An 18,187-nucleotide genomic window follows, 5' to 3' on the forward strand; every position below is an offset into this window, starting at 1 on the left:
CTTGTTTTCCAGTTTTTTGCCATCACAAAAAGTGCGGCTATAAATATTTTTGTACAAGTCTGTTTATCTATGATCTCTTTGGGGGTACAAACCAAGCAATGCTATGGCTGGCTCAAAGGGCAGGCAGGCTTTTAGAGCTCTTTGGGCATAGTTCCAAATTGCCATCCAGGATGGTTGGATCAGTTCACAACTCCACCAGCAATGCATTAATGTCCCAATTTTGCCACATCCCCTCCAACATTCATTACTCACCCCTGCTATCATTTTATCCAATCTGCTAGGTGTGAGGTGGTACCTCAGAGTTGTTTTGATTTGCATTTCTCTAATTATTAGAGATTTAGAACACTTTCTCATGTGCTTATTGATACTTTTGATTTCTTTATCTGAAAATTGCCTATTCATGTCCCTTGCCCATTTATCAACTGAGGAATGCCTTGATTTTTTTATACAATTGATTTAGCTCCTTGTATATTTGAGTAATTAGATCTCTGTAAGAATTTTTTGTTATAAAGATTTTTCCCAGTTTGTTGTTTCCCTTCTGATTTTGGTTGCATTGTTTTTGTTTGTACAAAAACATTTTAATTTAATATAAGCAAAATTATTTATTTTACATTTTGTAATTTTTTCTAACTCTTGCTTGGTTTTAAAATTTTCCCTTTCCCATAGATCCAACAAGTATACTATTCTATGTTGACTTTATTTACTTATAGTTTCCTTCTTTATATTCAAGTCTTTCACCCATTCTGAATTTATCTTGGTGTAGGGTGTGAGATGTTGTTCTAAACCTAAACTCTCCCATGATGTTTTCCAATTTTCCCAAAAGTTTTTGTCAAATAGTGGATTTTTGTCCACAAAATTGGGCTCTTGGGTTTATCATACACTGTTTTGCTGACGTCACTTACCCTGATCCTCCCTTCTGTCTCTTTGCCAGTACTATATTGTTTTGATGACTGCTGCTTTATAGTATAGTTTAATATCTGGTACTGCTAGGCCACCTTCCTTCATGTTTTTTTTTCATTATTTCCCTTGATATTCTTGATCTTTTGTTCTTCCAAATGAACTTTGCTATAGTTTTTCCAATTCAGTAAAAAAGTTTTTTGGTAGTTTGATAGGTATGGCACTAAATAGGTAAATTAATTTGGGTAGAATGGTCATTTTTATTATGTTAGCTCATCCTACCATGAGCAATCAATGTTTTTCCAATTGTTTAGATCTAGTTTTAATTGTTTGGAAAGTGTTTTGTAGTTGTGTTGGTATAATTTCTGTGTTTGTTTTGGTAGATAGATTCCTATGTATTTTATATTGTCTAGGGCCATTTTAAATGGTGTTTCTCTTTCTAACTCTTGCTGTTGCGATGTGCTGGAAATATATAGAAATGCTGATGATTTATGTGCATTTATTTTGTAATCTGCAACTTTGATAAAGTTGTTGATTATTTCTACTAGCTTTTTAGTTGATTCTCTAGGATTTTTTAAGTAGACCATCATATCATCTGCAAAGAGTGATAGCTTAGTCTCCTTATTGCCTATTTTAATATCTTCAATTTCTTTTTCTTCTCTAATTGCTAATGCTAGTGTTTCTAGTACAATGTTAAGTAATAGAGGTGACAATGGGCATCCTTGTTTCATGCCTGATCTTATTGGGAACGTTTCTAAATTATCCACATTGCATATGATGCTTGTTGATGGTTTTAGATATACACTGTTTATTATTTCCTAAAGGAAAGGCCCTTCTATTCCTATACTTTTTAGTGTTTTCAATAGGAATGGGTGCTGTATTTTGTCAAAGGCTTTTTTAGCATCTATTGAGATAATCATGTGGTTTTTGCTGGTTTGCTTGTTGATATGGTCAATTATGTGAATGGTTTTCCTCATGTTGAACCATCCTTGCATTCCCGGTAAATCCCATCTGACCATAATGAATAACCCTCGTGATCACTTGCTGGAGTCTTTTTGCTAGTATTCTGTTTAAGATTTTTGCATCTATGTTCATTAAGGAGATTGGTCTGTAGTTTTCTTTCTCTTTTTTTGATCTACCTAGCTTTGGGATCAGTACCATATTTGTATCATAAAAGGAGTTTGGTAGAATTCCTTCTTTGCTTATTATGTCAAATAGTTTATATTGTATTGGAATTATTTGTTCTTTGAAGGTTTCATAGAATCCATCTGGTCCTGGGGATTTTTTCTTAGGGAGTTATTTGATGGCTTGTTCAATTTCTTTTTCTGATATGGGATTATTTAAGTATTCTATTTCTTCTACTGTTAATCTAGGCAATTTATATTTTTTCAATATTCATCCATCTCACCTAGATTGCTATATTTATTGCCATATAATTGGGCAAAATAGTTTTTAATGATTGCCTTGATTTCCTCTTCATTAGAGGTTAGGTCTCCCTTTTCATCTTTGATACTGATGATATTTTGATTTCTTCTTTCCTTCTTTTAATTAGATTGACCAGAACTTTGTCAATTTTGTTTGTTTTTTCAAAGTACCAGCTTTTAGTCTTATTTATTAATTCTATAGTTCTTTTACTTTCAGTTTTATTGATTTCTCCTTTAATTTTTATAAACTCTAATTTGGTCTTTAGCTGGGGATTTTTAACTTGTTACCTTTCTAGTTTTTTAATTTGCATGCCCAGTTCATTGATCTTTGCCCTAATTTGTTAATACATGCACTCAAAGATATAAATTTCCCCCTGAGTACTGCCTTAGCTGCATCCCACAGATTTTGGTAGGATGTCTCATCATTGTCATTCTCTTCAGTGAAATTATTGATTGTTTCTATGATTTTTTCTTTAACTAACTGGTTTTGGAGAATCATATTATTTAATTTCCAATTAGTTTTTGGTATGCCTCTCCATGTGCCCTTACTAATTATTATTTTTATTGCATTATGATCTGAAAATGTTACATTTATTGTTTCTGCTTTTTTGCATTCGTTTGCCATGTTTCTATGCCCTATTACATGGTCAATCTTTGTGAATGTACCATGTGCAGCTGAAAAGAAGGTGTGTTCCTTTTTGTCACTATTTATTTTTCTCCACATATCTATTAAATCTAATTTTTCTAGGATTTCATTCACTTCTCTTATCTGTTTCTTATTTATTTTTTGGTTTGATTTATCTATATCTGAAAGAGGAATATTTAGATCTCCCACTAGTATAATTTTACTATCTATTTCCTTCTTGAGCTCTGCCAGTTTCTCCTTTAGGAATTTGGATGCTATGCCATTTGGTGCATACATGTTGAGTACTGTTATTTCCTCATTGTCTATACTGTTTTTTATCAGGATGTAATTACCTTCTCTGTCTCTTTTAATGCAATCTATTTTTACTTTGGCTTTGTCAGAAATAACGATCAACACTCCTGCCTTCTTTTTTTCAGTTGAAGCCCAAAAGATTTTGCTCCAGTCCTTGACCTTAAATCTGTGTATGTCCACCCACCTCATATGTGTTTCTTGTAAACAACATTTTTGTTTCTAATCCACTCTGCTATTTGCTTCCATTTTATGGGTGAGTTCATCCCATTCACATTCAGAGTTATAATTATCAGTTTTGTATTCCCCAACATTTTGGTATCCTCTCCTAGTTCTACCTCTTCTTCTTACATTATTTTCTTTTAAACCAGTGGTTTGTTTTAAATCAGCTCCCTTTGTCCTCTCCCTTGATTTACTTCTCTTTCCACCCCCTCCCTTATTATTATCCTGTTTTTATTTTTTAAGGTCTAATGAATTCCCTCCCCTCTCTCTTCCCCTCCCTTTTTTGACCTCCCCACTCCCCTGCTCCTCTTGGTTTATCCCTTCTGACTTTTTCAGTAGGGTTAGATAGAATTCTATATCCCAATGGATATAGCTACTCTTCCCTCTCAGGGTTAATTCCACTGAGAGTAAGGTTTAAATATTACCTCTTAATGCTCTCTTCCTCTCCTTCTTATAATAGTATTCATCCCCTCCTCTTCCCATGCCCTCTTTGTGTGGTATAGAATATCTTATTTTTCTTATTCATTCAAGTTTCTCTTGCTGCTATCTACTATTCACCCCCCTCTTTTTTTCCCAGCCCTGTCTCAGACCACTTAGTGCTCCAACCTCTACATGAATAATTCTTCTAATTATTATAATAGTGAATACAGTTTTTGAAAATTACACATAACATTTCTCCATATAGGAATACAAACAACTTGATCTTCTTGAAGCCCTTAAAGAGACAAATTTTAAAATAAGATTTTTTTTCTTTCCCCTCTGTTTCTTATTTACCTTTTCATGTTTCTCTTGTTTTTTTGTGGTTGGATATCGAACTTTCCATTTAGTCCTGGTCTTTTCTGTGCAAATACTTGGAAATCTTCTATCTTGTTGAATGCCCATCCTTTGCCCTGGAAGTATATAGTCAGTTTTGATGGGTAGGTGATCCTTGGCTGTAGACCCAGTTTTCTTGCCTTTCTGAATATCTTATTCTAAGCCTTGTGGTCTTTTAGTGTGGAGGCTGCCAGATCCTGTGTGATCCTGATTGGTGGTCCTTGATATCTGAATTGTCTCTTTCTGGCTTCTTGTAAAATTTTTTTCTTTTACTTGGAAGCTCTTGAATTTGGCTATTATATTCCTCAGGGTTGTCTTTTCAGGGTTTAGTGTAGAGGGTGATCTATGGATCCTTTCAATGTCTATATTGCCCTCTTTTTGAAGAACTTCAGGGCAATTTTGTTGGATAATTTCTTGTAGTATGGAGTCCAAATTTCTATTCATTTCTGCTTTTTCAGGAAGACCAATGATTCTCAGATTGTCTCTTCTAGACATGTTTTCTTGATCTGTAATTTCTCAGTGAGATATTCCATGTTTCCTTCTATTTTATCAGTCTTTTGACTTTGCTTTATTTGTTCTTGTTCTCTTGAGAGATCATTGCCTTCTACTTGCCCAATTCTGGTCTTTAGAGACTGGTTTTCTGCCATAATCTTTTGATTTTCCTTTTCAATTTGGTCTATCATGTTTTCTAGCTACTTAATTTTGGTCTACAATTTGCTTATCAATTCTTTTGATTTTGGGTAATCTTTCTCCAATGGGAGTTTCTGTCTTTTAACCTATTAATTTCCTTTTGATCTATTTCCCACTTCTCTCACCATATCTCTTTCATCTCCTCATGATCTCAGATTTGAACTCTTCAAGAGCTTGTGACCAATTTTCATTTTGGGGGGAAGGTTTGGATGTGATTACTTGTTTGTTCTCCTCTGCTGTTTGCTCTGTTGTCTGTGTTTTTTTCTGTCCGAAGCTCCTTTATCAGTCTCAGGGTGCTGCTTCCACAATTGAGTGTTAAAGATTTCTTCTTGATCTTTCTCTTTTGAGGTTCTTGTGTGGGGCTTGCCATTATTATTATTTCTTTCTCAGTCAGAAGTCTGGGTGAGGCATACAGGCTCTCTGCCTATCCTATCAAGCTGTGGAGCAGGTTTTGTCTGGGTCACAACACCATGCTCAGCTTTATCCTCATGCCCAGGGTTGGTCTGTGCTCTTTAGGCTTCTGAGGTCTCAAGTCTGGTTGTTCTCAGGGGCAAGCCACCTCGTGTTCCCCTTGCTTGCTCCTCTGTCTGAAGCTCCTTTAACAGTCTCAAGGAGCTGCTTCCACAGTTCATGCACCCCTCTGTACTGGGTTCCCACCCAAGGTCCGTGCCTGCACTCAAGGTCCGAGTCCACATCTGTGTCCGTGCCTGTGTGTGCACTCAATGCCTGAGCCTGTGCTCAAGGTCTGTGCATTCAAAGTCCATGCATTCTTTAGCCTCTTGGGGTCTTAAGTCTTGCTGCTCTTAGGAGCAGGCCCTGGTGATCCAAGGTATCTGCAAAGAACTTAATGAATCCCCCAAGCTTGCTCTAACTCTTGTGTGCTGGCTTTGACACTGCAGGTGGAGTGGGAGGGGAAGAGGTCACTCAGCTCACATTTTAGTGTGAGCTATTTCACCCCCATATAGCATGGAAATGCCCTGATCCCACATACCTTCAATGCTGTGCCCTGTTGTGGGGTCCTTTCATTTGTCTGGATTTGTTTTTATGTCCTCTTGAGGAGTCCTATCTGTGTGGGTTTGGAGAGGTTAAGTAGCTACTTCTACTCTGCTGCCATTTTATCCCGGAAATCTCAAGACTACTCTTGACTGTCTCTTCTTGAAAGACTTTGTTAGTGAAATATGAGTATCATTGATGATTTCTGTGAGTTTATTTTATATTTTGATACTTTGTTAAAACTATTGATAGTTTCAACTATTTTTATTTGAATCATCAAGGTTTTCCATGTATACCTTAATTTCATCTGCAAAAAGAGATGCTTTTATTATATCTCTTTGTCCATTCTGATTCCTTCATTTTTTTCCTTCTCCCATTGCTATTGCTTGTATTTCTAATACTATGTTAAATAATATTAGTGATAATGAGCATTTTTAATTTGTTCTTTTTCTAGTTTTTAAAATTGTATTCCCAAATCAAAGATATGTTTTTTCTCTATTTTATTGATATAAATATGTAGAGATATAAATTTTCTTTTAATTATTGCTTTTGCTCTATCCCATACGTTTTGATATGTTGTCTCATTGTTGTCATTCTCTTTAATGAAACTATTTGTTGTTTCTTTGATTTTTTTCTCTTAGCCACTTATTCTCTAGGATTATATTATTTGTTTATTTAGTTATTTATTAAAACCCTTACCTTCCATTTTGGAGTCATTACTGTGTATTGGCTCCAAGGCAGAAGAGTGGTAAGGGTAGGCAATGAGATCAAGTGGCTTGCCCAGGGTCCCACAGCTGGGAAGTGTCTGAGGTCAGATTTTGAACCTAGGACCTCCCATCTCTAGGCCTGGCTCTTAATTCACTGAGCTACCCACCTGCCCCCAGGATTATATTATTTAGCTTCCAATTAATTTTTACTTTCTGTTTTCCAGGTCAGTTGTTTTTGTAATAAGATGTTTCATGTTCTCTTCTATTTTTTTTCATTCTTTTGATTTTGATTTCTTGTTGCCTTAGGAAGCCATTAGTTCCTCTTTGTGCAATGCTAATTTTTAATGAGTTGCTTTCTTTCATGAGTTTTTAAATCTTTTTCCAATTATGTGACCTTTCTTTCATAATTTTCTTGCATTGCTTTTATTTTTTCTAATTTTACCTCAATTTCTCTCATTTGATTTTTTTCATCCTTCAAACAATATTTATGTAGTATGTTAACATTTGTATGTATATAATCAGTCCACTTTGTCAGTTCAAGAACATTTCTGATTCTTGTAACTTCCCTCTTTGGAAGGAAACAAGTTAGTAATTACCATGTATTGCCTCTCACCCATCTCCATCCCCTAATCCTCACTCCTTGCAAAATTCCTTTCAAGAGAAGTGGGAAGATTGTAATCTCCTAAGCATTCTTCTCTCTGATTTCTCATTTGATTTTTGAAGTGTTTTCTAAGCTCTTCCAGAAATTCTTTTTGAATTTGGGGACATTTGATGTTTTTCTTTACTGTTTTAAAGGTAGGTGTTCTAACTTCACTGTCCTCTGAATTGTAAGAATGAAATTTGGGAGATGCCATCTTTAAGTATATTTATGTATTTTCTATGGACACGTGGAAATTATCAAACTACATTTCCCGTGGTCCAACGGGTTTCCGTTTCTGGTTCTTTGGGCATGGGGACGCGTACGTCTCCACACAGAGAACAGTTTAAATCTCCTGGGTTAGGAGGGAGTGGCCTCTTGGCCAGCAGACTCAGGAAGAGAGGTAACAATAATGGCGTGGGCGGCAGTTTTGAATTCTTACAAGGGCATGGTCTAATGACTTTATCTATCAGCATGGCTTTAATTAAAATACTAATTTCTATATTTATACCAGCCTTTATTATTTTTTACCTTTATAGAATTTGAACCCTGGTCTTCTCTATCCCCATAGTATCTATCTGTAGTTGGGTTCTTTCTCTTTTGTTTACTCATTTAAAAATATTTAGCAGCCAATAGGCTTGATTCTTAGCTTTATACTAGAGTTGAGTTCTGTTCTCAGGGTTTGGGGGATGATGCCTCAGGTTTCCTTATACTTGTTTTTTCTTGGGCCCTACTTAGTTCTGCCAGGGCTACCCAGCAGTTCTGCCACAGCAAGCAGACAGTTCCCTCCTTGCAGTTTCCAGTTGTCTGTATGTACCAGCTTGCCTACCCCCTGGAACAGGGACTCCACTCTTCTAGGGATGACCACAGCCAGTAGGACCCTCACCTCTCAGCAACTACTATCAATTATATATACTCCCTCCTCCTTTCCTCAGTGAATGTTCAGTATGCTTGGGCCATAAAGTTCTTCCCCTGTCAGTCACCACCCCAGAGTTGTGGGTGGATGGGGATTGCCAGAAATGAGGCTGCTGCCCAAAGAACTGCTCCTAGGACTTGCTGGCTGTTGACTCCATTGGTGTGTGCCACCAGGGTGTAGACTCCCATGTCAAACATATTAGGTTAGGCTGCTCAGGCAAATACATGGCTTGCAGCTTATTTTTACATTTTAATCAGGTGAGATTTTAATCAAGTTGTCCTTGGCTGCTCAGCTTCGCTCCCATCTCTTATCTATTTCTGCTACTTTTAGCACTGATTCTGTGGCTTTATTTTTTTATTGTTTGTGGGGGAGTTTGGAGAGTGAGGTAGTTTCATGCCCTACTGCACCATCTTCCCTTTAAGAGTTTAACAAAGGAATTTTTATTTGTCTCTAGAGGTAATGAGGAGCCACTAGGGTTGATAATATAGAGGATATACATGGTCAGACCTATGCTTAAAGAAAAATATTTTGGCAGGAGTATGGAAAATGGACTGAAATGGTGAAAAGCTTGAAATAAGAAACCAAAGTAGGAGGTCATAGAAATAGTCCAGGTGATGAGAGCCTGAATGAGGGTAAAAGCTCCATAAGAGGTTTTGACTGAGAGAGACGTTACTGAGGCAGAAACAGAAATATTTGGCAACTAATTGTAAACATGGGGTGAGAGGGAGGGAAGTTATGGATGACACTAAGATTCTAAACTGGGTAGACTAGAATAGTGGTGATACCTTCAAGAGAAATAAGATCAAATACTACTTAGATCCTGACTTTCTTTCTTTTTAACCCTTACCTTTCATCTTTTAATCAATATTGTGTATTTGTTCCAAGGCAGGAGAATGGTAAGGGCTAGACAATGGGGGTTAAGTGACTTATCTAGGGTCATGCAGCTAGGAAGTATCTGAGGCCAGATTTTAATCCTGGACTCCCATCTCTAGGCCTGGCTCTCTATCCACCGAGTCATCCAGCTGCCCCCATTATCACTGATTTTAAGAGAGGAAACCTTGTGTAAATGATATATAAGGATGGCCTTGGACTTCTTCTACCCTAATCTGATTGTTTTGACTCTTGGGTCCCTTGAATTCGGAGCAGTTTGGTGCCTTAAGCTTCAAGCAAGAACAATGCAGGTATAGCTCACCTCTGACGTCCTTTGAAAATTTCAGACTTTGAAGAACAATAATGAAGTCTCCAAGTATGTCCAGAGCCGCATTCTGAATGGCTAATGGGTCTGTCTGGTTACCAATATACACATCTGCGACCAAATGGATCAGTTCGGAGGGGACGCCCTGGGATAAACCAAGATGAAAACTTAGGAGAGTCCGTAGTAATCATCAGCAGAGCGTAAACCTCATCCTTTAACTTAAGCTTGGTATAATGGTAAGATCATTAGGCTTGGAATCAGCAGACATAATCTAGCTGTTTGTACTTGGAGTCAAGAAGATTTGAATTCAAATACAACCTCAGACATTACTAGTTGTGTGACCCTAGGCAAGATACTTAATCTCTGTCTGCCTCAGTTTCCTTATCTGTAAAAATGAGAATAATATTAGCATATACCTCCTAGTGTTGTATAAAATAAAATAAAACTTCTAAAGCACTATCCAGATCTTAAAGCACTATATAAATGCTAGGCAGCTAGGTAGCACAGTGGATGGAGCACCAGTCCTGGACTCATCTTTCTGAGTTTAAATCTGGCCTCAGACACTTACTAGCTAAGTGATCCTGGGCAAGTCACTTAACCCTATTTGCTTCAGTTTCCTCAACTATAAAATCACCTGGAGAAAGAGGAGGAGAAGGAAATGGCAAACCACTCCAGTATCTTTGCCAAGAAAACCACAAATGGGGTCACAAAGAATCACACATGACTGAACAAGAAGAATTATTATGTTTGGGTTATAGCATCAAATTGGTGTAGTAAGTAGAATGTTAGTTAGCTCACATTCTACCTCTGAGATATATTAACTGTGTGACTGGACAAATTCCTTGCCTCTCTAGAACTCAGTTTTATTCTGGAATCTTGGGTAAATTACTCATTGAGTCTCCGGTTCATTTAGTTCTCAAGGTAGGGGGTTATACCTGCTGATCTCTTAAGGTCTAATGTGTCACTATTGTTTATGTCCTAAGGATCCTTCTGGCTCCGGTATTTTGTTTGGTTCTGCTTTTGTCGGGATCTGTGATTTCATTGGTGTGGGTACCTTCCAGTGGAACTCCCTTCTTCTGATGCAAGCTAGTAACTGTTCTGAGATTTATAGTTTGAGGGAATTGTCTAGGAGCACTGAAAAGTTAAGTGACTTGCCTAGGGTCAGTTTGTCTTAGGCAGGATTGGGATCCAAGTTGTCCTTAGTCTAAGGTTTATTCTCCACATTGCCTCCAATATTAGCTGTTTCAGCATTCTAATGTTCTAAAATTTCTTTCATTTCTGACATTCTATGTTCTAACACCCCATTCCAAATCTGATTTGCCACGTTTCAACATTCTAAATATGCTACAATTTCTTTCTGCTCCAATATTCTTTATTCTAAAGTCCTTTATCCTCAGGAGGGCTCAGGAGAATGGAAATATAATTATTCTCATTTAATAGATGAGGAAACAGAAGGTGTTAACAGAAAGTTTAAGTAAGTTGACCAAGATCATTTAGGTAGTTAGTGGTAGAGAGAAGATTTGAACCAAGGTCTTCTGGTCCAGTATTTTATTGTTTTACCCTTATCTTCTATCTTAGAATTCATACTAAGTATCAGTTCCAAGGCAGAAGAGCAATAAGGTCTATGCAATTAGGATTAAGTGACTTCCCCAGGTCATACATCTAGGAAGTGTGAGGCCAGATTTGAACCCAGGACCTCCTGTCTCTATCCACTGAGCCACCTAGCTGCCCCCTGGTTCAGTATTCTTCCCCAAACACCCAGGTCTCACCCAGAGGTTGTTCTTTGAATACTGATCACCATCCTGAAAAAAATTGTTTTTTCTTTCCCACCAAGTGGCCCTCTGACATTATGGATGCTTCTGTTTTTAGGCCCCCAAATAGTGGTGCTACCCCGTGGATATAAATAAACTTTTTCATGGGGAATATAGAACTACAAGAAGAAATCAGGCGAAGGAGTCAGAAGGAAAAACCCAAATGTTTTCTGACTATTAAAAGGCTTTTGTTCTTCAGCATGTTGAGTGCAATTTCTTTTTTCATTCCATTTTCCAGATTCTGAGAAATCCATGCCTGGCAGAGAAAAGTAAATCTCTGGTCAAAAGATTATAGTTTTTCAACCTTTCCTCTAAGAAGCCCCAACAAAGACTGATCAGCTGAGACCCACGCCTGACACTGACCCTCATCCCCAAGAACACATCCAGCATTCTCAATGTATTGATTCGGCTTCCTCACTTTGGGGCAACAATCTGGGCACATAACTCTTCTGATGCTGCTTCCCGTAGGATTAAAGAACTATCTGACACCTTCTCTCTTTTGAACTATCATAGACTTTAGAACCAGGAGGGAACTTTGAGGACATCTAGTCTAATAGTTACCGACCTCTAGGTTAGAAACACCTAAATGTAGAATTATTGAAAAGAATCTATTAATCCATATATTAAAATGCTCTCTCAAATGCATTTTTAAATTTAAATTTAAATGACTCAGCATAATAAATAAATCTCTTGGTCTCAGTCTCCTCATTTGTAAAGTAAGGTCCCTTATAGCTCCAGATCTATGATTCAAAGAAATGGTACCTCATATAGGCTGAAAAATTGTTCTTGAAATATATATATATATATATACATAAAAGAAGTTCACAATTATTATCTCATTTGATTCTCAGGTAAGTTTTAAATGGGAATGTGATGAATATAATTCAACCTAACATAAAAGTATTTATGAGAGAAAGCGTATTTAGAAGTTATTGTGATATAAAAACATAAGATCTCAATAAATTATTTAAAAGTTCAAAAAGAGTAGCATTAAGAGTAGTTTGATGTCATGTGTTTTATGAATTAATGGATATTCATTGTACGACCGCCATGTATTCCTTAGAGTTAAAGAGTGAGTGACTCCTTTTACTCAAGGAGAAAATAAAACTCAGGGGAAATAAAGGGATTTTTCTCAGGGTCATATAATTGATAGATGGCAAAGGGAAAATTCAAACCCAGATGTCTAACTTAATATCCCATGCTTTTGTCTCTGAATACCATAGTGTCTGGATCAATATAAATCTAGAAAGCATTTTAAAAGGTTAACCAATGAATAAATTAAATAGAAAGATAAGCAATAAAATATGATTGCAAGGATCAAATGAAATGAGTTCATATAAGTCAAGCTCTCTTTTTTACTGCTATTATTTAAATCATGCATAAAGGTACCACTGACAATGAGAAGATATCAATATTAAATGTCTTGACAGCTCTGGCATAATAACTAAACTTATAAAAGTTAAATGAGCTATGAGAAGAATACAGAAAATCTGGATTTGATAGCTATCTGGAGAAAAACGAAGAAGGAAATAGGAGATGTTTTTTTTTTCCGTTGAAGAAAACAAAACAAAATCCCAAATTCCAAATCCCAGAAGTCTATTCAAGTCCAGAATAGAATTATTCCCTTCTAGGGAAGGCATGAACAAGAATATAAGCATGGAAAAAAATTTCCTCCTTTAACATGGTAGTTCTATCCCTATACTGTACTTGAGTCCATCTTTAATTCCTCATTGTGGTATAGAGGTGACCCTGAACATCTTTTTCACCTTGCTCCAGCATGAATAGTTCCCCCCATTTTCTCAGATTTCTGTTATATTTTGTCTTACTCCGTTAGAATGTAAGCTCTTTGAGGGTAGAGACCTTTCTCTTTTTGCTTCTATTTATATATCTAGCTCTTAGTAGAGAGCCTAGCACAGTGATGATGAACCTTTTAGAGATGGAATGCTGGGCCTCACCCCCACCCCTCCAGACCAAGTGCCATGCCTGCACTCCCCCAGAGACCCAATGCTGTGGCCCGCTCCCCCCACCAAGTGTTGGGCGTGTCCTGCCCCCCCTTCCCATAAACAGGGGAGGGAAGAAACATTCTCATTGGGCTGCTAGGTGGAGGGGTGGGTGATTTTAAAAAATGTTACCAGGCATGGTGGAAAGGGGGAAGGGAGCAGCTCTGCTGGAGTCCCTCTGCCTTTCTAGTAACAAACTTGGGAGGGTGGGGGGTGGGCATGGCTATGTGTCTATCCAGAGGGCTCTGTGTGCTGTCTTTTGCACCCATGCCATAGGTTTGCCATCACTAGTGTAGCACACAGTAAGTGTATAAGTGCAAGTATATAAATAGTTATTGACTTTACTTGTTTTAGCAATGCCACCCAAATTATTCTATAGATTTAATGCAAAATATTTTAAAATGCCACTGGGCTGTCTCATAGAATGGAATAAAGTCATAAAATTTATATTTATCTGAAAAATCAAAAGGGCAAGAATATTAGAAAAAGTTTTTAAAGGAGGAAGGAGGACTTTCATTGTTAGATTTCAAATCATACTAGAAAGCAGTAATTATCTACCTATTTTGTACTATATTTAAGAAAAAAGAAAAGGGTTTGATGAAATAAATTAGATAACCCAGAACAGGAATTAAATGCATTGTAATAAACTACTATTTGGTAAATCCAAGATCATAAAATACCGGGGAAGAAACTAATAAGTCAAATTTTTAAAGGGAAAAATTGGACATTAGTGTGAAGAAAAATGGGGTTATCATCATCATCAATAATCATTTATTAAGCATCTACTATGTGTCTGAAGTCCTTTGATTATCAAACTACAGAGTTTGGAGGAGAACCCAGCTATTTGGAATTAAAGTTATTCCCAAATATAGGAAATGCAGCCCACTTTGTGATGCAGACTGACTTAGGGCAAAAAGCATGGACTAAACTCAAGAGTCATGACCCCTGGAAATGAGTATGAGCTCCGCTGTAGGGGACTGTGGGGACCAAGGGGTTAATTCCCCCCCAAACACTTTCCCCTCTTCTCCTATAAAAGGGTCATGAAAAGGGCACAGCTGCAAGAAAGAATAATCTTGAATATAATGATGTGAAGGCGGAGAGAAATCTCCCTGGCTCCAGAGACCAGGCTCTAGTCAAAATTATGTTTGTTGACTGTTTGATTCCTTTAATTAGCTAAGCTAGATTCCAACAGTAAAAAAGAGATAAAATAGGGACTGCTTCTGGCAGCAGGCAGAAGCCTAAAGCAGTAGCCTGAAGCCTGTTGGAGGAGAAGCATGGTGGAATAAATCTAGATTGTAGGAAGCATGCTGGTGACAAGTGTCATCCTTTTAAGTCTTTGTTAACTTCCACCCCTGTCTCTGAGAAGACTCCTGTCCGTGACACTCTGCCCCATGAGATATCGTAGTAAACCACAATACTCTGTCACTAACACTATAGAGCCACTGGCAAGTTATTTTCTCTGTCTCATATTTTATTCCCATGTAAAATGGAGGGATATGGAATAGAGGGAGGTTTAGAATAGATTAGATGATCTTAAAGATTCCACTGCTATCAAGCCTGGATTCTATGATTCTAGGCCAACAGTGGTAAGTAAGAAGCAGTAGTGCAGTGGCAAATATTTAATAACCAGTTCTCTAAAAGCAAGACATACTTTTCAATTGTTTAATCAATCACTTTTAAGTTTAGTCTGCATTATTAACATTTTTACCATCACTTTTTATATCAAAAAGATATTATATCGAGTTTGTAGCATTTTGCTGATTTCTGATGTATAAATGTTCACACTGAAAATGGACTCTTTCTTGAGCCTGGTTCTCTTAAGCTGGCTCCAGTTCAACTTTAACCAGCAGACAAGAATCTTGCGAATTTTGAGAACGAGTCTGCAATCTCCTTTTTGGGAGACCCAGGTTCTGGCTAGTTGACTGGTTTGGGGATGGGGGGGGGGCAAATTATTAGCATATAGATAGCTGAAAAAGCTTTGTTTTAGGAAGTGTAAGATTTGGTTCAAGTATAGGCTCTTTAATTTACTAAATGTGAGGACTTGGGCAGGTTGTGACTTTTCTGAGGTTCAATTTTGCCCTCTATAAAATTAGAGTTGGTCTAATGTTAGACTAGAAACATCCCAAGTCCCTTCCCACTCTAAATCATAGAATTCCAGGATCTTGGAACCCAGGGAAACATCATTGGAACAGAACAACTTCACATTCCTTTCCTGATACTTCAACAATGTACATGAAGTGCTTTGCAAACTTGAAAACATTATGTTGATGGTAGTTGATGTTTTTGCTATTTCTATCAAAGAAGGAACCAAAAAAATGCTGAGAATAGAGAGCTCAAAATTCTGGTCTTGGCAACTATCCAAGACTTTTCAGCCTTAAAGTGGATGCCAATATGCACTGGTAGAAGTTTCACCATCTGAGAATCCTGATACCAATGAAATCATAGGTCTATCTTCCATCCCCATTCTCCTGTCAAGTCATTGAAATGAACTTACCAAAGGTATTGACCACCCAAATTCATGATTGTTAACTCCAACTAAATAGGGGATTCTTGGGAATTCTTTCTCTGAGAACATCTTTTCTGGGAATGTTGGTAAAAGAACACCATCCACAGTCATCTGGATTAATGGCAGCTATGAGAGAAGAAGAAAATACTTTTTGTGGGCTATTCTTTCATTTTGCATTCACCTATATAAGGCTAGGAGTTAGGAAATTAGGGTTTTCATCTCACTTCTATCTAACTTACTGTCTGAACTTGGAAAAGTCATCTTCCTTCTTTTGGCCACAGTTTCCTCACCTAGAAAATGAGATTGGATTTGACTAGGTCCCTTCCAGCCCTTATTTTTCATGTTCAAAAGCCTCTTCCAGCTTTATAATGCTATGATTGTGTCTAAACATTTGGTATTAAAGGTCTCTGACAAATTCCTTCTTTGCCATTCTATGACCTGAGCTCTGAAATTCCTTCCTTGTCAGAGATTCTCTTCAATGACTAGAAACAGTATCTTGATTTCTATCTGGAGTACACATTTGGTTATTCTTTCTCAGGGAGTTGAAAGGTGCTATTTGGAGAAGGACCAGTCATTGTTCAAGAACCTTAAATTCCTGTGCTTTGGAGAAACAGATGACCATGATCACTAAGATTGTTTCCCCATTTCCTCTTGACTTTTAACTTTCCTATGTCTCTTCTGGGAAAACAATTCTACCTTCTCTATCTCCATTTCTCCATTCATCACCCCCTTCAATTTCTAGTGTCTCTTTACTCTCCTGCTTCAAACTCAAAGCTTGAAAGACAAAGGGAAGTTCTAGTCAATAAAATGGCCATACCTGACTTAGACTCTGATTTAGGAATTCACCATTAAATATTAGAAAATCAGGATTGTGAGAAGATAGTGGCATGGGGGTAAAATTTCTCACTCTTCCCATACCCCCTAACAAATAATCAAAAATAATTCTACAAAATCAATGTTAACAGTGACAAAAACAGATTAGTGTCAACAGTGAAGCTGAACAGCCAAGACAACTAGGACAGAAAGGGACAACTAGGGAGAAAAGGACTTTGACTTTCCTAGCCTCAGTTTCACCTGGATGTGCAAATACCCCTAATAGGCAACACAGAATCCCTGGGGACAGGACTGGTAGGCTCACCTTGTCTTCTAAGCCCAAGAGCTTGTATCCTATTGGAGAATATAGTGGAGTCAGCAGGTGAAGGGATTTGAGAACAGCTGTACCAAGTACAGCCTTGGCTACAGAGGTCCCTACTTACCCACATCTTGGGATTGACTGATCACTCCTGAGTGAACACCACAAAATAAAAAAATCACCAAGCCCTAAGGGTAGTACCTGTGGTCTCACCTGTCTGCTGAACCTGGGACCTTATTTATATCCCAGTGAAATCAATAAGCAGAAAATCCTGGGAGTGGTTTCCCTGTCACTGACCAGGGAAGGACTTCAGACCTAAACTTGCAGACAAGACACTTGCTCTATCCCAGGCTGCGGCATCAGGAAGGGAAGAGTAAGGAGGAAGCACACACCAGTGTGTGTGTGATTACTGAAGAGCTGGAATCCTGTTGGTTGTGTTTATCCCCAGGAGAGTGACTGCCAGTATGGAGGTGAGGGGTAAGTTATCTAATTGTAGTGGTAGAACTACTGGGGTACTCTGATTGGAGGGACTTGAGTGGATCAGGGTGGTAGGGAGGGGCAGACCAGAGATTACCCCTGATTCTGGATTATACCAACTGGAAGAACTAAATAGGACCCAGGAAATTAAAAAAAAAACACAAAAAACCCTGAAACTGAGGCACTATCTCCCACACTCTAGAAACCCTGGGACTCTAGCATAAAGCTTATAATGAAGCCTATGGGCCTGGTTCTTGAAATTTTTTCAAATGAATAAACAAAGGAGAAAGAACCCAACTATTGAAAGCTATTATGAAGACAGAGAAGACCTGGGTTCAAACTCAGAGGACAGGGAAGTAAAAATACCTACTTCTGAAACAGCATAAAAAATGATAAATGATCACAAACTCAAGTAGATGAATTTTAAAATGACTTCAAAAACTAAATGAGAGAGGTTGAGGAAAAATTAGAAAAATAAATAAGAAAAATGCAAGAAAATTATGAAGGAAAGAGTGTCCAAATGGAAAAAGACATCTAGGAACTCATGGAAGAAAATAATTCATTAAGAACTAAAACTGGACTATGGAAGTTAATGACTTCCTAAGGCAATGAGAAATAACAAAGTAAAATCAAAAGAATGAAATAATAGAAGAGAATATGAGACATAATAAAAACAACTGACTTGGAAAATAGAAAAAGGAGAGACAATATAAGAATCATAAGACTCTGGAAAGTTATGATCAAGAAAAGAGTTTAGATGCCATATTCCAAGAAATCATAAAGGAAAACTGTTCATAAATTCTAGAACCAAAGGAGAAAGAATTTACCACAAA

General features: G+C 37.4%; 1 protein-coding gene across 1 annotated transcript in view; it reads right to left on the minus strand.

The window, feature by feature from the left end:
• The window catches only part of LOC123236801 (carboxylesterase 3-like), a 46,986-nt gene that overhangs the window by 10,108 nt on the left and 18,691 nt on the right, over positions 1-18,187 (minus strand). The window contains exons 8-10 of the mRNA XM_044663231.1: positions 15,734-15,871; positions 11,415-11,495; positions 9,426-9,573 (exon numbers count right to left, since the gene is read on the minus strand). Of these exons, the coding sequence (XP_044519166.1) occupies positions 9,426-9,573; positions 11,415-11,495; positions 15,734-15,871 (367 nt within the window). The remainder of the gene's footprint in view (positions 1-9,425; positions 9,574-11,414; positions 11,496-15,733; positions 15,872-18,187) is intronic.

This window comes from Gracilinanus agilis, chromosome 2 (assembly GCF_016433145.1).
Source record: "Gracilinanus agilis isolate LMUSP501 chromosome 2, AgileGrace, whole genome shotgun sequence".
In the NCBI taxonomy this organism is placed as follows: Eukaryota; Metazoa; Chordata; class Mammalia; order Didelphimorphia; family Didelphidae; genus Gracilinanus; species Gracilinanus agilis.